Source organism: Mirounga angustirostris, unplaced genomic scaffold (assembly GCF_029215605.1).
Source record: "Mirounga angustirostris isolate CCGP_5_RB_7025 unplaced genomic scaffold, mMirAng1.0.hap1 SCAF_13, whole genome shotgun sequence".
NCBI classification, from domain to species: Eukaryota; Metazoa; Chordata; class Mammalia; order Carnivora; family Phocidae; genus Mirounga; species Mirounga angustirostris.
Window position 1 is genome coordinate 59,846,475 of NW_026991721.1, and position 26,135 is coordinate 59,872,609.

The 26,135-nt window shown below is 37.5% G+C and overlaps 2 protein-coding genes across 2 annotated transcripts; both read left to right on the top strand.

Annotated features, from left to right (window-relative positions):
- Nucleotides 1-3,179: 3,179 nt before the first annotated feature.
- Nucleotides 3,180-4,166, top strand: LOC123842334 (olfactory receptor 10A2-like). The gene is given in 1 exon segment (XM_045871690.2): nucleotides 3,180-4,166. A coding segment is annotated over 1 exon segment (951 nt). The 5' UTR covers nucleotides 3,180-3,188; the 3' UTR covers nucleotides 4,140-4,166.
- Nucleotides 4,167-22,400: 18,234 nt separating this feature from the next.
- LOC123858038 (olfactory receptor 10A5-like) lies at nucleotides 22,401-23,352 on the top strand. The gene is given in 2 exon segments (XM_064575893.1): nucleotides 22,401-23,057; nucleotides 23,059-23,352. Coding segments are annotated over 2 exon segments (942 nt in total). The 5' UTR covers nucleotides 22,401-22,409.
- Nucleotides 23,353-26,135: the final 2,783 nt, after the last annotated feature.

Consider the following 26,135-nt stretch of genomic DNA (forward strand, 5'->3'; position numbering starts at 1 on the left):
ATCTGTTCTTGAGGACTAAATTACTACATCCAATAAACTATCCCAGCTCGTGGTCTTTTTCTAAATCTTTGATAAAATTACTTTAACCCACTCATATTTTATCTTTTTTTTTTTTAATCAAAGTGAACCTTACTTATTAGTAGAAAACCATCAATTTCATTTAAAAACTCACACATTTATGAGACAGGAGTCCATCAAAATCCTAAAAGGAGAACACAGGCAGCAACCTCTTTGACCTCAGTCGAAGCAACTTCTTCCTAGAAACATCGCCAAAGGCAAGGGAAGCAAGGGCAAAAATGAACTATTGGGACTTCATCAAGATAAAAAGCTTTTGCAAAGCAAAGGAAACAGTCAACAAAACCAAAAGACAACCGACAGAATGGGAGAAGATATTTGCAAATGACATATCAGATAAAGGGCTAGTATCCAAAATCTATAAAGAACTCATCAAACGCAACACCCAAAGAACAAAGAATCCAATCAAGAAATGGGCAGAAGACATGAACAGACATTTTTCCAAAGAAGACATCCAAATGGCCAACAGACACATGAAAAAGTGCTCAATATCGCTCAGCATCAGGGAAATCCAAATCAAAACCTCAATGAGATACCACCTCACACCAGTCAGAATGGCTAAAATTAACAAGTCAGGAAATGACAGATGTTGGCGGGGATGCGGAGAAAGGGGAACCCTCCTCCACTGTTGGTGGGAATGCAAGCTGGTGCAGCCACTCTGGAAAACTGTATGGAGGTTCCTCAAAAAGTTGAAAATAGAGCTACTGTACAACCCAGCAATTGCACTACTGGGTATTTACCCCAAAGATACAAAAGTAGGGATCCGAAGGGGTACGTGCACCCTGATGTTTATAGCAGCAATGTCCACAATAGCCAAACTGTGGAAAGAGCCAAGATGTCCATCAACAGATGAATGGATAAAGAAGAAGTGGTATATATATACAATGGAATATTATGCAGCCATCAAAAGGAATGAGATCTTGCCATTTGCAACGACGTGGATGGAACTGGAGGGTATTATGTTGAGTGAAATAAGTCAAAAAGAGAAAGACATGTATCATATAATCTCACTGATATGAGGAATTCTTAATCGCAGGAATCAAACTGAGGGTTGTTGGAGTGGGGGGTGGGGTTGGAGGGATGGGGTGACTGGGTGATAGACACTGGGGAGGGTATGTGCTCTGGTAAGCGCTGTGAATTGTGCAAGACTGTTGAATCTCAGATCTGTACCTCTGAAACAAATAATGCAATATATGTTAAGAAAAAAGAAAAAAAAGAAGAAGAAGAAGAAGAAGGTAGCGGGAGGGGAAGAATGAAGCGGGGGAAATCGGAGGGGTAGACGAACCATGAGAGATGATGGACTCTGAAAAACAAACAGGGTTCTAGAGGGGAGGGGGGTGGGAGGATGGGTTAGCCTGGTGGTGGGTATTGAGGAGGGCACATTCTGCATGGAGCACTGGTGTTGTGCACAAACAATGAATCATGGAACACTTCATCTAAAACTAATGATGTAATGTATGGGGATTAACATAAGAATAAAAAAAAATAAAAACTCACACATTTATTAATGTAATTGAATTCTCTTATAATCTAAAAACTGTTATTCTATTTCTAAGGTTATTTTCCATTTCTTATTCTTAATATTGTATATTTTTGTTTTCTCTATTTTTTTTTTTTTTAAGATTTTATTTATTTATTTGACAGAGAGAGACATAGCGAGAGCAGGAACACAGGCAGGGGGAATGGGAGAGGGAGAAGCAGGCTTCCCGCGGAGCAGGGAGCCCGATGTGGGACTCGATCCCAGGACCCTGGGATCATGACCTGAGCCGAAGGCAGACGCTTAACGACTGAGCCACCCAGGCGCCCTTCTCTATTTCTTTATTAGATTTTCCAACAATTTATCTCCACTTTTTAACTTTTCAAAGGACAAATTGGATATATTTACTAATTTTACAATGTTTAAATTAATTTCTGCTTTTAATTCTATCTCATCTTTTCAGGGTCCATTTGCTTTCTAGTTAATTTGAAAACCCAGTTGATTTATTTTAATTATTTTTTATGGTATAATAATAAGTCTTAATTCTCCCCTTCAAAAAATTTTAACCTGCATATACTGTGTTTTGTTATGTTTATTGTCAGCGGAAATCTGTTGTTCTTCCAAATTCCTTTATTTATGACTTTATTGGGATATAATTAATAGTTAACATTGTGTAAGGTATACAATGTGATGATTAGATATGTGAATGTATTGTGAAATGATTACCACATTAAGGTTAGTTAACATCCTTCACCTCACATAATTACCATGTATATATGTGTGTGTGTGTGGTAAAGACATTTAAAATCTACTCTTTGCAACTTTCAAGAATTTAATACAATATTATTAACTACAGTCGCCATGCTATACATTATATCCCATTATTTGTCTTATAACTGGAAGTTTGTACCCTTTAACCCACACATCTCCATTTCGCCCAACTCCCAGGCCCTGGCCACCAGGAGTCCATTCTCTGTTTCCATGAGTTTGGCTCTTTTAGACTCCACATAGAAGTGAGATCATATAGTATTTGTCTTTGTCTGTCTGACTTATTTTACATAGCTTAATGCCCTCAAGGTCCATCCATGTTGTTTGTTGCAAATGGCAACCTTACCTGCTTTGTTATGGCTGAATAATATTCCTGTGTGTGTGTGTGTACGTGTGACATATTCTTTTTTTTTTTTTTTTTTCGTGTGACATATTCTTTACCATTCATCCACTGATGGACATTTAGATTGTTTCCGTATCTTAGCTATGGTGAATAACGGCACAATGAACACGGGAGAGTAGATAGCTCTTAACCCCACCTCAAAGGTATTATGTGTGCAGCAGTAAAAGGGTGTGGTAGATATGATCTGATTTGTCTTAGTAAATATGGTAAAAAAAAAAAAAGATCATAAAAAAGAGTAACAGTAGGGAATGATGAACTATTACCCATTCCAGAGCTCAGGCTCTGGGCATTCTTCCTTATGTCTTTATTCTTAGACAATACAAGGCCCTTCCTCTTCCAACTGAGATCTTGACCTGGCCTTTTTTCCTGACACCAAAAAGGAATCTGAAAAACAAATCCAGAGTCTGACTCTTCCAATCAAGAATCTCTCTCCATGACCACAGCTGGGGATTCATTTCTATATCTATGGCTAGAGGAAACTGGACAAGAGTTGAGGAGTTTATCCTCATGAGCTTCTCTTCCCTACCTACAGAAATACAGTCATTACTCTTCCTGACATTTCTAATTATCTATCTGGTCACCCTGATGGGAAACAGCCTCATCATTCTGGTTACTTTGGCTGACCCCATGCTGCACAGTCCCATGTACATCTTCCTCAACTTGTCCTTCTTGGAGATTGGCTTCAACCTAGTCATTGTGCCCAAAATGCTGGGGACCCTGCTGGCCTGGGACACAACCATCTCCTTCCTTGGCTGTGCCACACAGATGTATTTCTCCTTTTTCTTTGGAGGTGCTGAATGCTTCCTCCTGGCCACCATGACATAGGACCGCTATGTAGCCATCTGCAGTCCCTTGCACTATACAGTCATCATGAACCAAAGGACACGTGCCAAACTGGCTATTGCCTCCTGGTTTCCAGGTTTTCCCGTAGCTACTGTGCAGACCACGTGGCTCTTCAGCTTTCCATTCTGTGGCACCAACGAGGTGAATCACTTCTTCTGTGACAGCCCACCTGTGCTGAGGCTGGTCTGTGCAGACACAGCACTGTTTGAGATCTATGCAATTGTTGGAACCATTCTTGTTGTCATGATACCCTGTTTGCTGATCCTGTGTTCCTACACTTGCATTGCTGCTGCCATCCTTAAGATTCCATCAGCTAAAGGGAAGCATAAAGCCTTCTCTACCTGCTCCTCCCACCTCCTTGTTGTCTCCCTGTTCTATGTATCTTCGAGCCTCACCTACTTCCGGCCTAAATCCAATAATTCTCCTGAGAGCAAAAAGCTGCTGTCATTATCCTACACTGTTGTGACTCCCATGTTGAACCCCATCATCTATAGCCTAAGAAATAATGAGGTGAAGAATGCTCTTGGCCGGACCTTCTGCAAGGCTTTAGACCTTAGAAATTGCATTCCATAGACATTAAGAAGAGTAAAGTGTACTGAATGGGGAGCAATTAGTTTCCTATTTAGCCTTACTCTGCCTCTCTTCCCATCTCTGAGCAGATGTAACCCAGCTGCTGAAATGAATTTTGGGAAGCTCAGTGCAGGGAAAAGAGCACAGAAGTAGATTAGACCTATTGCTACCACCTGGAAAACTTCTCTGCTCATTGTAGGCTCACATTATTTTTCTTATTGGTACAGTGGCATTTTGACAATTCTACGACCTATCCATTCCAGGTATTTATTTTTTTCATGTGTGCCAATGTGACAAACACTGGGACAACATGAAACTACTTGTAGGATGAACTTGGAGACACAAAAGCCATCTTGGCACTTAATCCTGTTTTGGATAAATCTAACTTCATTCAATTGGTAAAAAGCCTATAATCCCTGTTTACATAATTTATTCATTTCATTTTTGTATGCTCCTGAGGCAGTACTGGCTCTTAAGTTAGTTGGTATTTAATATGGATGAAGGAAATTGGAACCTTAATCTCCATGCATATTCCTTTATAACCCCAAGAGCCTTAATCAATTCCTTTGTCAGGCTTTTTTCCCAGGTAATATTGTATTACAAAAAATTATACTCAATATTATCAACTCATCACCAGTAAAGACTTTCCTTGTTTGGCTAACAAATATGTCACTTAGAAACTTACTTTGTTGGCAGCTTCATTAACATTTTTAATTTTTGTGAAGAAATTTACTTGAGTTATTCCATTTAAAATTTTCAGATTTCTCTGTTGTTTTCTATGAGTTGGAAATAATTTCAATAAGTATTTAACCTAGAGATGTCTACATATGCTCTATTCTTTAGTATTGAGTATCATTAGATAATAAACACAATGATTTACCATCTAATTCGATAACAGAATAATCTACACTCCACTGTACTGTTTTTAAGGATTTATTTTCATTCCAGTTAGTTAACATGCAGTGGTATATTTAGTTTCAGGTGTACAATATAGCGATTCAACAATTCCATACATCACCTGGTGCTCATCACAACAAATGTGCTTCTTAATCCGCATCACCTGTTTAACCCATCACTCTCCTTCCTCTCTGGAAACCATCAATTTGTTTCCTATAATTAAAAGTCTGTTTCTTGGTTTGGGTATCTTTCTCTTTTTTCCCCTTTGCCCATTTTTGTTTCTTAAATTCAACATATGGGTGAAATCATATGGTATTTGTCTGTCTATCTGACTGACTTTTTAACTTAGCATTATATTCTCTAGCTCCATCCATGTCATTGCAAATGGCAAGCTTTCCTTCTTTTTTATGGCTTAATAATATTCCACTATATATATATATATATATATATATATATATATATATATATATATATATATATATATATATAAATAACCACATCTTCTTTATCCATTCATCAATTGATGGACACTTGGACTGCTTCCATAATTTGGTTATTGTAAATAATGCTGCTGTAAATGTAGAGGTACATATATCCATATGAATTAGTGTTTTTGTATTCTTTGGGTAAGTACTCGGTAACACTTCACTCTACTTTAAAATGTGACATTTGAGGGGCGCCTGGGTGGCTCAGTCAGTTAAGTGACTGACTCTTGATTTCAGATCAAGTCACAGTCTCAGGGTTATGAGATGAAGCCTCATGTCAGGCTCCACACTCAACACAGAGTCGCTTGAGATTCTCTCTTTCCATCTCCCTCTCCCCTCCCCCTTCTTGTGTGCATGCTCTAAATAAATAAATAAATAAATAAATAATAAAATCTTTAACAAAAAAAAGGATTCTCTCTTTCCCTCTCCCTCCACCCCTGCCCCCTGATTGCACGCTTGCTCTCTCTTTTAAAAAAATTAATAAAAAAAATAAAATAAAATGTGACACACCTGGGTGGCTCAATTGTTTGGACATTGACTCTTGATTTTGAGTCAGGTCGTGATCTCAGGGTCATGAGATTGAACCCCCCCATCAGGCTCCATGCTCAACGTAGAGCTTGTTTGAGATTCTCTCTCTTCTTCTGCCTCTACTCCTCCCCCTGCTTGTACTCTGTCAAAATAAATAAATAAAATCTTTAAAAAATAAAATAAAATGTGCCGTTTGAAGTTTAGGTCCTTTTCTCATTTTGACATGATAAGCCTACACTGGTAATAAAATAAGTAAATAAAATGTTGATGTGCAGAGATACCCATGGCACTCCAATTGCTATCAAGTAATAACTGCATCACTCTAACATTTTTTAACTTAATATTTATTCTTAGCAGCAGGCAAGGCCATGATCACACTGATCATGAGTTTCACGTGTACAATGTAATAACTCAATATATGTATACATTGCAAAATAATTACCACAATAACTTCAGTTACCTTCCATTACCTCACATAGTTAAATTTTTTTTTCTTGGGCACCACTGTGATTTTTAATACCCCAAATAGCAGATGATAATACCACTATGTATGAGTTCTACACAGCTGCTTAGCTTTGCTGTTGTGGTATGAAAGCAGCCATAATATATAAATGAATTTGCATTGCTGTATTTCAATAAAACATTTCTGGATATTGGAATTTGAATTTCATATATTTTTCATGTGTCAAGAAATATTCTTCTGATTTTTTTCTAACCATTTAAAAATGTAAAAATCATTCTTAACTCATGAGCTATATAAAGATCAGTGGAGGGTAGGATTTGGCCTATAGGCTATAGTTTGCCAACAGCTGGGTAAAAGCATGAACTCTGAAACCAAAATGCCTAGGTTTTATGCTGGTTCTGTCACTTGATAGCTTGCTGATATAAGCAGGTTATTTTGCACCTCTGTGTTTCAGTTTTTTCTTCTATAAAGTGAAGATAAGCATAGCACCAATTTCTCCTTTTTCATCTAGGTTGAGAGGATTAAATGAGTTAATATATGTAAATGGCTAAGGAACAGTACTGGGCATACAGTAATTTCTATAGAAAGGTTAGCCATTATAATGATCTGATTACTGGGCAGGGTAGTGATGATGATGGTGAGAATAATAGACATTATAACATGAAGGGACAATTGGAGAAAGATGAGGGTGAAGGTGTTGGTAGGAATCAATTCTTGAAAGGCTTTCCATGCCAAAGAGTTTGAACACTATTTTGTGCACAATATAGATCAGTTGAATGGTTTTCAGCATGAAGAGACAATCAACTCTGTATTTTGGAAATGTTAGTTGGCGATGGTAAGAAAAATGTGTGGTAAAGGAACACAACCTACGAAAGAGACACCAGTCAAAAGACCTTTGTAATTGGGCAGTTAAGAGATTATTAGACCAAAATTCAGTGCAAGGAAAACCACTTCTTAATCTCAGAATTTGAAGTCCTCCATCAAAATGGGTCAGCAGAGTAGGCATTCAGCAGAGCTGACAGATCAGAATAAAATCACTGCTGCCCTGGACTGCATCCACTGTCCTGTTAGCCTGCAGGACAGCAGGGATTTGAGCTTCAAAGCTGGCCTGCTTGCCAAGATGAGTCATTGGGAGGTGTGGCTCTGCAGCCTGAGTTCATTAGCCCTCTCCCCAGATCTGATCCTATTCACCTAAGCTTTCCCTTCAGGCGCCAGGATAGGCCACTGGGAGCCTCAGTCAACTGTACTCCCTGAGCGGCAGTGTGCCTCATTAACAACTTTTTAATGAGGTCACAGGCTGTGACTGCTCATTAATAGGCTGGTTAGTCTGCAACCCCAGGGATGGAGGAGAATGAGGATAGAAGCCAGTGAGAACAGAGCTCAGGCTGCATCAGAACTGTGTCAGAGGGAGAGAGAACAATCCCCCATTAGCAGAGACTCCTAGGCATTCACTCTCAGGTCCCCAGGCTCTGTTCTGACCCTCAGAGACTGATTCTGCTGGTAGAGGTCTGGAGGGACTAAGGCCTTAAGAGGGGAGCAGTGATCCCACACTCGGGCCAGAGATTCTTGAGGAAATCAAACGCTCTTCAGGTTTTCTTTGATGCTTGAGTAAATGGGATATTGCCCTTGGAACTTTTTGTCCCCTTGCTTTCCATAACCATGAATTTCCTTGCTATTCCCCCCCACACATCCAAGTGCAGATTCTTTTGTATTATTTCTCAAGTCTTTTTGAACTATACTTATCATGGGAGTTTAGAGGTTGGCCCTCATCTTCTGTCTTCCTTGTGTACTATCTCTTAGAGATCCCATCCATTGCCAGGGTTTCAACAAATCCTATGGAGATGAAGCCTGCTTGTGGAGGTGAAACTTGGGTATTGGCTTATATCTCCCATCAGGATTACTGGTAGAGCCTCCTAACTGATCTCCCAGCCACGAGTCATATTGCAGACTTACATGTGCCTCTCATTCTAATTCATCCTCCTTACCATCTCGAGTTCTAAGTGTGCATGTGAAAATCTGTCATTTTCATACTTAAAATCCCAACAATTCACCCTCATCTTCAGGATGAAATTAATGTTCATATATTATACAAACCCCCTTCTATTTCAGCTCCATGTACTTCAGCTCTAGTTTATTTTTCTAATTTTGGTTCTTAACCATTCCTCAACCATATAGTTGAATAGATAGTCAACTATTGCCCTTGGGAACTATTTTCTTTCCCCCTACACCATACGTCTCTACTTCCTCTAAATATAGTCTTTTTTATTCCCTTCAACAATTTGCATTCTGAAAAACCTGAGTTCAAATTTCGTGTCTGCTATTTACCAGCTATGTATGTTTATGCAAAGTACTCTAAATTTCTAGCCCTAGGTTTCCACATCTGTGAATGAGGTGATAATACCTACCTCAGGGAGTTGATATAAAGATGAAAATGAAGGGGCGCCTGGGTGGCTCAGTCGTTAAGTGTCTGCCTTCGGCTCAGGTCATGATCCCAGGGTCCTGGGATCAAGCCCCACATCAGGCTCCCTGCTCAGCGGGAAGCCTGCTTCTCCCTCTCCCACTCCCCCTGCTTGTGTTCCCTCTCTCATTGTGTCTCTCTCTGTCAAATAAATAAAATCTTTTTTAAAAAAGGATGAAAATTAGAACAGTGGAACCTCCTGTGAAGGTGTTAACACCAATCATCCTGTGGCAGTGGGGGCGCCATGCAGGGAACCACTTCCACTTGTATAATTTTGTGAGTCTAATCTTTAGTATTTCTTGGAATTTAAAGTAGGATATCAATTATTAAGAATTCTCAATTAGATTGCTACTAATTGTAACATAGATAAATTACTAGGTTCCCTCCTTTTCCCAGAGAGCAGGGTAAAGAAAGGAATAACATGTATTTACTGTCAAATATGAGTTATTTATTTATAAATAAAATATCATTCACTCTTCACAGGTATTATCAGGATGTATAGAATAGCACAAAGGTACAACTGATAAGTGTCAGAGCTTATGTTTGAATCCAGGTCTACCTGAACCCAAAATGTCATGTTCTTTTATAGGCACATAGCATATGCCTTTTCCAAAATATAAAGGCAGACACTGTAAAGAAGTTAGAAGGAAAAGAAAAGAATAATATGTAACATGGAAAGCCAAGAGGCTTCAGGAAGATCATAAGAGAAAAAAAAGTCTTCAAGGAAAGGTAGATATTATTATTAAATCTTTGTATCTCTACTCATTTTCTCTGTCTACAATTCCTGCTCCTCAGCCCCTGTTTCCCATACCAAGTTAACTTCTGGGTATCATTTAAGATTCAACTTGAAGGGGTGCCTGGGTGGCTCAGATGGTTAAGCATCTGCCTTCGGCTCAGGTCATGATCCCAGGGTCCTGGAATCAAGCCCCACATCAGGCTCCTGGCTCAGCGAGGAGCCTGCTTCTCCCTCTCTGTCTGCCTCTCCCCCCTGCTCATGTTCTCTCCTTCTGTCTGTATCTCTGTGTCTCAAATGAATAAATAAAATCTTAAAAAAAAAAAAAGATTCAACTTGAACTTTTTCTCTTCTATGACTCTCTCCCTGATTCCTATAGGCAAATCTGAGTTCACTCCCCTTTGTACATGTATGGTGTCTTGCACTTATCACTGTTAAGCATTAAAGGCATTGCAATTGTATTTTCCACAGTAAAGAGAGTTTATCATTCATGTTTGTATTTCTGATGCCTAATTCAGTGCCTGGTGTACAGTAAGTGCAAAATAAATGAATACATGAATGGATAACCCCTAAATTATTTCCTTAACCCTCACCTCTCACTGAAATGTGAGTTCCATATTTCCAACTGCTTCTAAGACATTTCTGCTTATTTGTCAAGGCATATGTCTAGCACTGTGCTTCCAGACAAACTTACTCTCCCAATCTCCAATCTTGAAAAAAAAAATTCCTGTTACTTCTTTTTTTCCCTCTTCAGATCTTTTTTTTAATGTTCAGTTAGCCACTGTATAGTATACCATTAGTTTTTGATGTAATGTTCCATGATTCATTAGTTGCATATAATACCCAGTGCACAATGCGTGCCCTCCTTAATACCCATCACCCTGATCCCCCATCACCCCAACATCCTCCCCTCTGAACTCCTCAGTTTGTTTCCTGGGGTCCATAGTCTCTCATGGTTCCTCTCCCTCTCTGCTTTCTCCCCGTTCAGATTTCCCTCCCTTCCCCTATGATCCTTAGTATGTACCACATATGAGTGAAACCATATGATAATTGTCTTTCTCTGCTTGACTTACTTCACTTAGCATAATCCCCTCCAGTTCCATCCATGTCAATGCAAATAGTGGGTATTCATCCTTTATGATGGCTGAATAATATTCCAACTTCTTTTTTTTAACCCCACCATTCATTGACATAGTCTTTCATTTAACCAGTGAATATTTACATACTGAATCTTGAGAGTATAAGAATGAACAAGGTGCTGCCCTCAGGGAGTTCTTGGCAACTACACAATACAATTATACAGAAGTAGACAAGTACACAAACAGCTGTAGAACAAAAAGACAGCCATGCAAAGTGCTGTACTATGTCATAATTCTTCACTTTGATAAATGCTATCATAGAAATGTTCCACCAGTCTCCTAATCCTACTCATTCTTTCTTGGCAAAATTCTTACTCAAACTTTGGCTCAATTCCTATGTTCACTGGCCCTGCCATTACACACCACAAGCCAGGCCCTGAATTCTAAACTATTATTATAAGAGCCTCCTCACTGTTCTCAGTTGCTCCCCTGCTCACTTCCCAATCCTCCTTTACACTCACTGCTAAGTACAGGATGTACAAGGATGAGCAAAACAGAGTCCTTGCCCTTGCGGACACTGTAATCCAATGGAGATGAGAGATATTAAACAAAGAATTGCACAAATAAATATATAATTACAAATCGATATCATTGCTATGAAGGAAAAGAACATAGTACTCTGAGAAAGAATTAAAGGAGGGACTAACATAACATAATAAAAAAAATAAAAAAATAAAAAAGATGTATCAAATTAAAAAAATAAAATTAAAAATTAAAAAAAATAAAGGAGGGATTCCTAATTTGCATTTAAAGATTTTTTTTTAATTTATTTATTAGAGAGAGAGTGAGAGAGAGAGCGCAAGAGGGGGAAGGGCTAGAGGGAGAAGCAGACTCCCCGCCGAGCAGGGAGCCCGATGCGGGACTCGATCCTGGGACTCCGGGATCATGACCTGAGCCGAAGGCAGTCGCTTAACCAACTGAGCCACCCAGGCGCCCCCTAATTTGCATTTAGATCAGAGAAGACCTCACCAAGAAAGTAACTTTTTAAAAAGTTTTTATGTTAATTCCAGTTAGTTAATATATAGTGTAATATTAGATTTTGGTGTGCAGTATAGTAAATCAACACCTCCATACAACACCCAGTGCTCATCACAAATGCACTCTTTAATCCCCATCACCTATTTAACACATCCTCTCTCTCCCTTCCCTCTGGTAACCATTGATGTGTTCTCTATAGTTAAAAGTCTGTTTCTTCATTGGCCTCTGTCCCTTTTTTTCCCCTTTGCTCATTTGTTTCTTAAATCCCACATGTGAGTGAAATCGTATGGTATTTGTCTTTCTCTGACAGACTTATTCTGCTGAGAATGATACTCTCTAGCTCCATCTATGTCATTGCAAATGGCAAGATTTCATTCTTTTTATAGCTAAGTAATATTCCATTGTATATATATATATTTTTTTCCTCAGATCTAGGATTAGGGTTCAATTTAGGGCTAGAATAAGGGTTAGGGTTAGGGTTATTACCAGTGTGAGGGTATGCGTCTATTATCCTGCAGTTCAGAGACCTCTCCAGAGGGATATGTTTAGGGTGAGTGTTATGGTCAAGGTGAGGGATTAGGGTTAAGGGTTAGTGGCTACCCATTAGTGGTTAGCAGTTAGGGTTTAGGTTAAGATAAGGTTTTGAATTAGAAGAATACTCTCTACTTCCATCCATGTTATCACACACGGCAAGACTTCTTTCTTCTCAAGGAAGTAACATTTGAACTGGTATCAGAAGAGTGTGTAGGAGTTAACCAAGTAAAAATAAAGAGGAATAATATACAAAGCAAAGAGATTTGTAAATACAAAGATCTAAGTTAGTAATTGCAGAAATGGTGTTAGTGGCAGTATTAGTAGTGATGTTGGTCATCATAGAGTCAACTGGAATGCTCCTTCCCTCTGTGATGGCAACTTTCAAGTCCCAGGTCAAATAGCATCTTAATGGAACCTTTCCATATATGACATTTGTCAGGACCTAGCATGTTTTCTATACTTTATCTCATTTCCTTTTTGAGATGTCTTTACTGGGCATCTTATACATATGAAACTGAGACATGGAATAATTTTTTCCAGGTCACAAGGTTATTAATCAGTGGAGGAAACCAGAATGTTAGTTTTTTGTTTCAAATATCTCTTTTCTATCAACAAAAACAAAAACAAAAACCCCACAAATACTTGCACAGGATAAAAATTCAGCGAGATTCCTTCCTTTTGGAGGTGGAGATAAATTTCCCTTCTTGCATGTGGGTTGGACTTAGCAACTCACTTCTAAGGAATAGAATGTGGAAAGGGGGTAGTGATAAGTCATGTTTATATCGTGCACATTCCAATGTGATGTGATGAGAAGGGCACTTACTTTGTGGTATTATTCCCCCCTTTCTAAATCAAACGAAACCAAACCAAACCAGACCAAATCAAACTAATAAACCAGACTAAATCAAACCAAACCAAATAACAAAAAACAAAAAACCCATCTTATCATGAAAAACCAAGAGACAAGAATATCACGGATTGGAGAAAAGTAAGGATATATGAAAACTAAATGCAATGCAGTGCCCTGTAATGAATCCTGGTAAAGAAAGGAAACATTTGTGGGAAACTGATCAAATTCAAATAAGGCCTGCAGTCTACTTAATAGTATTATACTAATGTTAATTTTTTAAGTTCTGAGAAATGAACTTTAAGATGTTAAAACTAGGGAAATCTGTACAGATGTTAAAACTAGGGAAACCTGTACAGAGTATAAAAAGGACTTCTTACTCTATCTTTGCAACTCTTTAAGTCAAAAATTCAACCAGTATAAAATTATATACAATCAAAAGTAGATATCTGTCTCAATTCTGACCTCTGGTACCCTATTTCCCTGCTGAGAGGCAACTACTAACAATTATCTATATATCTTTATAGAAAATTTCTATAATAAACTTTATTTATATATTTGAAATTTTCTTTTTATAAAATATATGCAGTTGTATGATGTGTATATGATATTCTTCATGTTGATTTTTAAAATAAACTTTAAAAATTGCTAAGCATCAGACTGGCTGGCTGTCTGTAGAGCCTGCTACTCTTGATCTCAAGGTTGTGGATTCGAGTCCCAAGCTGGGTGTAGAGGTTGGGTGTAAAATAAATAAATTTAGGGGGCACCTGGGTGGCTCAGTCATTAAGCGTCTGCCTTTGGCTCAGGTCATGCTCCCAGGGTCCTGGGATTGAGCCCTGCATCGGGCTCCCTTCTCCGTGGGGAGCCTGCTTCTCCCTCTCCCACTCCCCCTGCTTGTGTTCCCTTTCTTGCTGTGTCTCTCTCTCTGTCAATTAAACAAATAAAATCTTTAAAAATAAATAAATAAAAATAAAAATAAATAAATTTTTAAAAATTGCTAAGCATCACAAACCAGACAGATCCAGTTCTAGAATTAAATTTAGGTCACTCTGACTTCAAATTTAGTGCTTTATTCTACAAAATGCTACTTCCCCTTAGCCAAGAGGGTTTTTGTTTTTATTTTTGTTTTCTTTTCTTTTCTTGAAATTCATCCTATTGTCATCTGAAATTCATTGTGGTCTTAAAGGACAATAGATTCAAGAAAGGTCAGGCACCATTGAGGAAGGGAAGAAAGAGGAGCTAAGGTAAGCCCAATAACACCTGGGGGAAAATACAAGTGCCAGCCCTTTAGCTCGCTCTGAGGACAAAAGAGGCATAGCTGGGAATAACTCTCCTAAGTCAGGACTGGGAGCATGGCCAGCCCATGTAGTGTGCTCACTCATGCCCGACAAAGGAGGCAGCAGGGACCTGGCTTTGAGTCCAGCCACTAATGGCTCATGCAGGATAGAAAGTAAGACTTTCTGGTTCCTCTTTTGGTTCTTCTGACAACAGAGCCAGAGCTCTTCAAACACTCAAGGGCAAGCATGAAGTATGGGTGTCAGGCAGAGCTGAACAAGGCAGATTTCCCTGCTGGGCACAGGTAAGGTTTCTGTTAATGGCCAGATTAGCCAAGGGCTCCTCTCCAAGTTCCAGTGCTCAACTGGACCAGGTTTGGCAGGATTTGGAGGGACACCCCATTCTATTCCTGTGTCCATACTGGGAAGATCTCATCAGTTCCTCTCTTGCTATGTCATAAGTGAGATCTGAGACCACAAAAAGATTGAGATTTCTAGTTTTTTTTTTTTTTTTCCCAGTTCTATCCTCTAAAGCTTTCTGACCCAGACCTGCAGCCTCCACAGACATATACTTCCTCCAAGTTCAACTTTCCTCTAATTAACTCGGGGAAGACTTGCCTCAATGGAACATTCATGAAGGAGAGCACATCAGAGTACACTACTTCTTTAGGACAACTTTATGGGTGCAGAAGGCCTAGAAGAGTGTGTTCCTACTCCTGGGACAGTCGGTCAAATGATTAGCAGAGAAACGTTCTGCAGAAGTTCTGGAGGGACTAGATGGAAAGGGCCTGTGGGCTGGCCATGAGCCACCAGGATCTGTGATGCCTCCCACTCTTGAGCCAGGGTGCCATCTCTTCTTCCAGAAGTTCTATGGGAATCCAACAGGCCATTCCATCTCTCCTCCCTCTACCTTTCCAATCCTCTTCACCAGCACCAAACACTACACTTTGTCCTGAAATGGAGCGTCTCATGAAAGTGGAGTTCTGACTAAAGGGAGAGCAGTCATTGAGAAAAGTAAGAATTCCAGTGATGAATGGAAACTCTGGGGAGAATGAACTGTGTCAAGTTCATGTTTTCATTCATCCAGTCATCCTAAAGCCCATATTAATAGCTTATCTGACTAGACACTGGACTTCCTCCTGTAACGATGACTGAGACAGTTAATTTTCTGAAGGAGCTTACAGATCTAGATGTAAATAGGCAATTATAATATCTGAATACTTGAAATATTTTTAAAGGGTGTAGGAAAGTAGAGAAGATGACTAGTCCCTTTGGAAGCACCACACAAAGACAGAGATGAATTTGAAAATCAGAAGGAAGTTTAGCCAGGTGGAGAAGGGAGTATGTGTAGGCAGAAATGATGTCACATGCAAAGGCACAGAAACAAAGGAAACTGACCTGTCAAATAAATGGTAAGAAGCTCAACAGTGAAGCAGAGGAAGGACCAAAGGTGACACTTAAAGTTTAGGTTATGTTCATTTTGTATGCTTTGTTGAAAACCTCATAATTGCTCTTACTGTAAATTTTTCTGATTGTGGCTCTGTCACTTAATTTCCATGCAATTACAAAGTTTCTTAACTACAAAATTATTTATCTGCTTTAAATTTTTTTACTCATCTCTGATATAGAAAGGATAATGATGGCATTTAAATCATAGCTGTAAGAAGAAAATGAGAGAATGAATGTAAAGCACAAAGCATAAGTCTATTAGATACTCAGAATTGCTGGCTTGGTCATCATATGATTATAAACACTTTCATTCATAAGGTTTTTATTGCTATTATATAACAAAGGTAGCTCACTGTAGAAAATTTAGAAATATAGGAAATAAAAATAAGAAAATAAATCTCCACTTTTTACCAGTTGAAGTAGATCACTTTTAAATTTTGCATATACCCTTTCAGCCTCTTTCTATAAGCATATATTTACAAAATTAGAAATTAATCATATGTGTGCAAGGTTGCATCTTATTTTTTCATTTAATATTATATGGTGATTATTGCACTACAGCATTAAATATTCTTCAAAATCACTTAAATGATTGCATGATATCTCCTTAAATTCATGCTTTGTAATTGAACCATTCATTCATTTATCTATTAATGATTATTTTCAAGTTATCACTAATGGTTGGCACTGAACAAACTTACATGTAAAATCATTGCCTCCATCTCTTCTACAAGAGAGGTTCTTGCATCAAAATGTATGAACAGTGAAGAATCCTCACACAAATGTGCCAAATTGATTTTTAGAGAGATTATACTAATTTACACAGCCCTAAACAAAATAATATATTGCTTACTACACCACCCCTAACACTGAATATTTTTCAATTTTTCAAGTTTTATGAAGAAACTGAATTTCTATATTAATTTTTAATTTTATTACTAGCAAAATAGAACAATTTTTATATGCTTACTGGCCATTGGCACTTTCTGGTGGAATAAAATTTTGCATCTTCTATTTCTCTTTTGGGGAGATCATGTCTTTTAAAAAATTATTTATATGACTCATTACTTATCAGATAGACAAATGCTTTTTATTTGTTGCCATTATTGCAAATATTTTTCCTGTTTGTCATTTATCTTTCCCTTTTACTTATGGGTTTTTTTGTGTTGTAAGTATTTTATTCCTTATTATGTCCAAGTATTTGTTCTTCAAATAAAAACCAATATATTTCACTGTAGATAGTACAAAAAATATAAAATGCAAAGAAGAAATTTAAAGCACTTGTAATTATATCACTAAGATATTAACAAAGGAATAGAACTGAAGGTTTCTATATGTATATTTATGCATGCATGTATGCATATATATAAATTTTCATTTCGAAATAAATGTCTTACATTGAACCTACTATTTTGTAGCCTAACTTACCAACTTTGCAAAACATATTAAATATTTTCCCATGTTATTTGATATTCTTACAACATACTTTAAAATTAGTTCATACCATATGATTTCACTCATACGTGGAATTTAAGAAACAAAACAGATGAACATAGGGGAAGAGAAGGAAAAAGAAAATAAGATGAAAATTGAGAGGGAGGTGAACCATAAGAGATTCTGAACTCTAGGAAACAAACAGGGTTGCTGGAGGGGAGGTGGGTGAGGGGAAGGGATAATTGGGTGGTGGGCATTAAGTACGGCACTTGATGTAATGAGCACTGGGTGTTATATGCAACTGATGAATCACTAAATTCTACCTCTGAAACTAATAAAAAAAAGTTACTTCATAGCATTCCATAGTACAGATGTAGTACAATTTATTTCACTGATCTATTTTTACATATTTAGACTATCCTTTATTGTTTGTTTCAATTATTCTATTGTAAATAGAGTTGAGAGGAGAATTCTACTAGATAAAATTTACACATAATCTTAATCTAAAGTTGTAGACATGGGGGCGTCTGGGTGGCTCAGTCGTTAAGCATCTGCCTTCGGCTCAGGTCATGATCCTAGAGTCCTGGGATCAAGCCCTGCATCGGGTTCCCTGCTCGCAGGAAGCCTGCTTCTCCCTCTCCCACTCCCCCTGCTTGTGTTCCCTCTCTTGCTGTCCCTCTCTCTGTCAAATAAATAAGTAAAATCTTTAAAAATAAATAAATAAATAAAGTTGTAGATATGTAATTGCTAGTTCAAAGGGTCTCTGATACATACTGTGAAATACACCTATCATTTGGACCTACAGTGTTCAAATGTCTATATTCTTTCACTTTTACCCCAAATAAATAATTAATATTTTAAATTTTTGAGAAAGATAATCTCTGTTTTAAAAAAATTGCATTTGATTTCTGATGACTTTGAACATTTTTCATGTTTTTTTGGCATTTGATTTCTGATTATGTGAATTGAATGATTATAGCTTTACCTAATTTTCTTTTGGATAAACTGCAACAATCTCTTGAAATTTATCTCATATATATTTTCTCTATTTGGAATTTATCTTTAATTTCTGTTAGGCTTTTAATGTTCAAACATTTAATTTTATATGTTCAAATCAATGAATCTTATCTTTTTTAGATTCTGTTTTAGAATTTATGCTGAGAAAGACCTTCAGAAAGCTAATGTAAATATTAACTTACATTTCTTTTCAAATTCAACTATGGCTTACTATTTACACTTAAATCATCCATATTTGATGTATTTTGGTGTATTGTTTAAGGTGAGACTGTAACATTTATCTTCCCTTCAAGTTGCCCCAAAGCTGTTTATTGAATTTGTCTTATATATGCACTGCTGCTGGGAGTCATTCTGTTTCAATTATTTGCCTAAAGTACAATTCTTCAAAGCATGAACAGATAAACATAACAAAACATTTTAATATTAAGAGAGAATATAATAAAACATTGTGAAATAGTATTATAATATGTTTTAATATCTTTTTTTAAGATTTTTTAATTTATTTATTTGACAGAGAGAGACACAGCGAGAGAGGGAACACAAGCAGGGGGAGCGGGAGAGGGAAAAGCAGACTCCCCCAGACTCCAATTTCATGAATATTGGAAAACCCCTTATTTGATAGATCAATCTTGAAACTGGCCAACCAATTGTATTTCTTAATATTGATAGTTTTTCATCTTCCTCTAATAATAACGTTATCTTTTCCTTTCTAATATTTACTTCTTATTTATTTTCCTGGTCTAATTGCACTGGCCAAAATCTCCAAAACTTTTTGTGAAACTAAGTTGGGAGTCTCCAGAAGGACTTAAGGAGATCTCAGACTTCCTCCAAAATACATATAATATTATATATTTTTTTGAAGGAGAGAGATTCCATAGTTTTTGTCAGATTCTCAGAAGATTGCATGATCCCCCGAATTTAAGAATCTCTGCTCTAATGTTTTACTTGTAAGTTGGCTGTTATTTTTACAGATATTCAAATTATATTGAGAAAGTAGTCTGGGTTATATGAGGTAAAATGAAATCCCAATGGACTTACTACCATGACCTTCCTTGGGTTCTGAGATACCTAGCTCCTCTGACTTCTGTCCATCTTTCAGAATCTTCTTATGCTCCTTTCACATATAATGTCTAGGGGTTTTAGTTTTAGTTATGCTCCTTTCACATATAATGTCTAGAAAGAATAAGGAAAAGCACATCTCTCCCATTTTCCTAGAAACAGAGTTCTCTGATTTTTTTTTTTTTTTTTTTTTTTTGCCTTTGCAGTTGGGCTAAAGTTTTTGTTTGGTTGTGGTTTATAGGGGTCTTTAAAATTAATTTTGTTTTATTTTTATCATTTTCTAGTCTAGTTACTTAACAGAATTTTTCCCTATCTTCAAATTTAAAAAAAAAAACTTTCACTAATAATAAAGAAATGTTTGTGTAAACCTTTTAAAATTTATTTTGTTTTGAACCTAGAGATTCTTTCATTTAAAAGTCATGCCTTCCTTTAGCTCAGAGATGTTTGTTCTTCCCCTGGTACTTTTTTGAGTATTGTTTCTCTTTTCTTTGTCATGTCATTCTGGAATGCCTATCAGATTTATTTTATTTCCTGTGCTTTACTTCATTATTCTTCTCATTATTTTCCTATTTTCAAAATTTTTCTCAGTAATGTGAGTATAATTTCTCAAACTTGTATTCTAATTCACCAATTCAGTTTTCTTAGTTTCTAACACAGCCTTTTAATCTGATAATCATGGTCACCATCCTCACCCCCACTCCACCCCAGCCACCATGGTCTTTTCTGACATAAGACCGTCATTTTTATAACTACTTACTCAATACTTAATATCTCATAGGGCTTTTTTGAGAATACATATTGAAAACAATTCAATATGTCTTCAGTTTCTTTCAGATTCTTTTTTAAGAAAGGGAACAACTATTCTGTTCTTGGATTCATCCCGTTAATTTGAATTATTGTTGTCATACCTCTCATGTCTTTCTCTATTTACTTATTCTGAAAAGCACAGGGCTGCATTGTATTAAATGACAGTAGGAGTTTCTAATTAAAATCCTCTGTTTGCTGCATCAGTGATCCTTTTATTATTTTTTTTTGAAACTTGTATTTTAGTTGAGCTCAAAACTGTAGACATTGCTTCATTTAATTTTTAGTGTTTCAGAGAAATCTTAGAGTGGTCTGATCATTATCCTTTGTCAAAAATGATTTTCTTTTCCTGAATAGATGTTTTGGAGTTTTAAATACAACCTTGAAACTCAAATTACTCACCATGACCGGACTAATATTGAGCTTCTCTTCATTAGTTTGTCTACTGCTTAAAAATGGATTATATATGAAATAGAAGGATGAGCATACCATCTGGTCGTCTTGATCCCAGGTATAGAGATTTGATCCCTCCAATAATTCCACCCTATACCATCCATTCTCAATGCCAGAGTGATCTTTCTACATGGCATATATAACAATGTCACTCCTGGGCTTCAAATATTCAGGTGGCTCTCTTTATGGAATAAGGTCCAAATTGCTGAGCATAGAATAAAAGTCTGTTGGATGGAATGTATCCAAAACAAGGACCACATGTTTGTTTCTCTTCTACTTTGTTTCAATTCTGGTTTCTACTGCTCTTTTTTTTTTTTTTTTTAAGATTTTTATTTACTTATTTGAGAGAGAGAGTGAGTGAGAGAGAGCACAAGCAGGGTAAAGGGCAGAGGGAGAAGCAGACTCCCCGCTGAGCAGGAAGCCTGATGTGGGACTCGATCTTAGGACTCTGGGATCATGACCTGAGTTGAAGGCAGAGGACTAACCAACTGAGCCACCCAGGCGCCCTCTACTGCTCTTAAGAAATGTTTTTATTTCTGTTTTTAAGCTTGTATTTTTTTGTACAGTAGTTCCCTAACCACGTCCAATTCTTTTTTTATTTATTTTCCCATTTCAACTAATAATTTCTCCATTTTAGAATTCAATATTCTAGATTACCAAGATAACAAGAAAAGAAGAGCATATGATAGTAAGTTGCAAATTAGAAACAAATAATACAAAATGTAACTTTGCAGAAATTCCTATTTTGATTTTCTTAAGCATTAATGAGTTAGTCTTCAGATCAAGGCAGAGCAGTCCAATGATGCATGGTCCAGCGAAAATCTGAGAACTCTGGAATCCAACAAATGTGGTTTGGATTTGAGATTTACCACTTTAATTGCTGTTCTTTAACTTCTCTGGGATCAGTTCCTCACCTATAAAATGCACATATAAAAGGACAAAACACAGGCATGTGTTAACTGTCCTCAATACATGCTAGCCCCTCACTTACCCCCCAAATTTCAGCCAGCAAAAAAAGATTCATGAAGAGTAGAAAAATTATTAGATGCATTATTCTGCTTATATTATAAATATATTTCTAAAGCTTTGATAAATGCATGTAGATTTGGGGTTTGTTTAAAGATTTTATTTATTTATTGGTCAGATAGAGGGAGAGAGCACACAAGAGGGGAGTGACAGGCAGAGTAAGAAGCAGTCAGAGAGAGAAGCAGGCTCCCCGCTGAGCAAGTAGCCCAATGCAGGACTCAATCTCATGACCCTGGGATCATGACCTGAGCCGAAGGCAGATGCTTAACCAACTGAGCCACCCAGGCATCCCAACATGTATGTGTTTTTAACGAAATCATGAACATTGGGCTTGTTTCTCAAAAGGTTATGTGCTTTCAGGAATATCACTTCTCCCAAAATGTGCCCTTTGGTGACCCCTTCAGAGACTTAAGTTTCTGATTTGGTATAACTTTTCTGTACACCTTAATGTACAAATAGGGAAATATGAAATCCTCCAGAAGCTGGCCCAGGCCCATCTCTGAGTTTAAGCTCTGGCCATTCTTCCTTATGTCTTTTTTCTTAGACAATACAAGGCCCTTCCTCTTCCAACTGAGATCTTGACCTGGCCTTTTTTCCTGACACCAAAAAGGAATCTGAAAAACAAATCCAGAGTCTGACTCTTCCAATCAAGAATCTCTCTCCATGATCACAACTGGGGATTCATTTCTATATCTATGGCTAGAGGAAACTGGACAAGAGTTGAGGAGTTTATCCTCATGAGCTTCTCTTCCCTACCTACAGAAATACAGTCATTACTCTTCCTGACATTTCTAATCATCTACCTGGTCACCCTGATGGGAAACAGCCTCATCATTCTGGTTACTTTGGCTGACCCCATGCTGCACAGTCCCATGTACTTCTTCCTCAGGAACTTGTCCTTCTTGGAGATTGGCTTCAACCTAGTCATTGTGCCCAAAATGCTGGGGACCCTGCTGGCCTGGGACACAACCATCTCCTTCCTTGGCTGTGCCACACAGATGTATTTCTTCTTCTTCTTTGGAGGTGCTGAATGCTTCCTCCTGGCCACCATGGCATATGACCGCTATGTAGCCATCTGCAGTCCCTTGCACTATACAGTCATCATGAGCCAAAGGACACGTGCCAAATTGGCTATTGCCTCCCGGTTTCCAGGTTTTCCCGTAGCTACTGTGCAGACCACGTGGCTCTTCAGCTTTCCATTCTGTGGCACCAACAAGGTGAATCACTTCTTCTGTGACAGCCCACCTGTGCTGAGGCTGGTCTGTGCAGACACAGCACTGTTTGAGATCTATGCGATTGTTGGAACCATTCTTGTTGTCATGATACCCTGTTTGCCGATCCTGCCGATCCTACACTTGCATTGCTGCTGCCATTCTTAAGATTCCATTCCATAAAGCCTTCTCTACCTGCTCCTCCCACCTCCTTGTTGTCTCCCTGTTCTATGTATCTTTGAGCCTCACCTACTTCCGGCCTAAATCCAAAAATTCTCCTGAGAGCAACAAGCTGCTGTCATTATCCTACACTGTTGTGACTCCCATGTTGAACCCCATCATCTATAGCCTGAGAAAAAATGAGGTGAAGAATGCTCTTGGCCGGACCTTCCGCAAGGCTTTAGACCTTAGAAATTGCATCCCATAGACATTAGGAAGAGTAAGTGTATTGAATGGGGAGTAGTCAGTTTCCTATTTGGGATCATCTGCCTCTCTTCCCATCTCTGTTGGGATGAACCCAGCTGCTGAAGCTCAGTGCAGGGAAAAGAGCGCAGAAGTAGATAAGACCTATTGCTGCCACCTGGAAAACTCCTCTGCTCTTTGTAGGCTTATTTTATTTTTCTTATTGGTATTTGAACAATTCTGTGCCAAGTAATTCCAGATATTCACATTCCTGTGTCCACACTGTGAACAGTATAAAACTGCTTATAATCCTGATGTGTGAACACATTTAATAACAGGACAAAATCAGTAAAAATCATCATGTCACTTTCTCTTCCTTTTGGCAGATCTGACTCCATTCATCAGATAGAAAAACCTATGACCCCTCCCAATGCATAACTTTCATCACTGTCTTACTTCAGTTCGCATGTCCTTGAAGCAGTTCTCCTAAGCTCACTGGTATGTGTTATGAATATAGGAAAGTGTATTGATAATCCCCATACTTACACCTTTATAACCCCACCATCATTTTATTCCTTACCCTATTTTTCCCATGAAGAATGAGCTGAGCTTCCATGGGCTGTCTCTCTATCCCATATTCAGGTTCTTAAATCTTGTTGAAGTAATGTTATAAATTTCTATTGTGATTCTGTTTTTTGAAATTTAAATTCAATTAATTAACATATAATGTATTATTAGTTTCAGAGGTAGAGGTCAGTGATTCATCATTCTTATATAATACCCAGTACTCATTACATCACGTGCCCTCCTTAATGTCTTGTGATTCTGTTTTCATCGAAGTTTAAAATGGATCTAGCTAACTGCAACATAGCTCTTCTTTAACCACAATATTACTCATTCTTTTTATAATTTCATAGTATTCGGTCTTCTAGATATACCATGGTTTACTTAACGAATCTTTTACAGTTACAAATCATGCTGTAAAAAATAGTTTTATATAAACACTTTCATATTTTTGCCAGTATATCTGACAGATGGAAATCTAGAAATTTCTGTGTATCATGTATCAACAAATGTATCATGTTGTTATATATTGGCAAATTTCCCTGGAAATTGATTGTACCATTTTACACTCCCACCAGCAGTTTACAAGGGTTCTTGTTTCCCCACAGCCACATCAATAACATTTGTCATCAAAAATTTGGAATTTTGCTTATATAATAGGTAAAAAATAACTCAAATTTTAATTGGAAGGAAATAAACTTTGAAGAATATGGAAGAAAATTTGAGTAAATTAGAGAAAATGGTGAATTTAATTCAGACTTCTGAATTAATAGTTTAGGTGATTAGCAGCTAGTGATGTTTGATACTCTATTTTCTCTACTTAAAAGATTCTTTCCATCTTTATTTTAGACAGATCCATCTCATCTTTCAAGGTCCCACTGTGATCCCTCAAGCAGCATAAATTATTCTCTCCTACATGCATCTACTCCAATTTTATCAACAGATAAGTTAAATTTTTGTTATACTTTGGTATACTTGTTTTTACACGTTTGTCTTCCCCCAGTGTACCTGTAACTCTTTGAAAATGAAAGCAGCACAAGTATTTCTGTTTTATATGACATGGGCATTCCTGAAAAACTTATGTTCTGAAAAACTCTACACTGAAAATACTATGGAAAAGTGGGATTAGGGCAGACCACTCAGAATAATGCAACTCTGAAGCCAGAGTTTTAACAGAAACACAGCTGGTATTTGGAGAGACAACACAGACTGCTCAGACATTCAGTTCAGTGATACTGGAGGTTGCCACAGTAGATATTTAACATGCATAGTAACAATAGGATGAAAATGTCAGTGATGGTTTATTTAGTAGAAGGGTATTTGGTGCCAAGATAATGCAGATGATGTGATGCTGAGAACCAGTGGGCAGCCCTTACACAGTCATGAGAGTCAGTGCCACTTTCCAGGAACCAAAAGCTGCACAAAAGAAGAGATGCTCCTCTTTGTGAATGAAGCCTCAAGTACAGGCCTACTTTTAAAATTTTCTTTAGAACAGCTAAGAGATGCCAAGGTCTCATGACATTTACTTCAGTGTTGAAGGTTATCACTTTATCTGTTCTGGTTTGCTTTGCCCAATACAAACTTTACATTATAATGAAATTATTCTCCAATTTTTCAATAGTGTATGAAGGATGAATAAATAAATGGGTAATCTGGTTGAGAAGTGGTGGTGACTTGGAATAGAGAATGGAATTTATCAGGTATCAGTAGAAATTAATTCTAAATAATTTTTAGAGGAAGAATTGACAGGATTTGATGGTGGATTGCATGTGAGGAAATACAGTGGTCAAGAGAGAGAATTTGATTCTAGGCCAAGACCAATTCCTGCGGTAGAGTATAGGTTTTCTGAGAGTCTGGAGGAGAACCATAAAAGAAGCATGAAAGAGACTTTTTCCAGAACAGTCAAGCCTTTTCCTTCATATCCCTGTTACGAATCTCCTTTCAACTTTTAGAAACATCTTCCCCAAACTTGCAGTAACTGATCTTGCCTTGGGACCAGTTGCTTTCATTGGGTTATCCCAGAACCAGATATGGAGCCAAGGACTCAAGTGCAAGTGAGTTATTAAGGAGAAACCATTAAATGAGTGGGGGAAATAGAGTATGAATGGAGAAGAAGCTAAGAAAAATATAATTTTGGGTGCAATCCCAGACCCAGCCTAATCCAGCAGGGAATTCCAGAGCATAAATAAAGCTTAGTTTGTTCTGCTTCATGTCATAAGAAGTAGGCTTTTGTACTTCCATTCC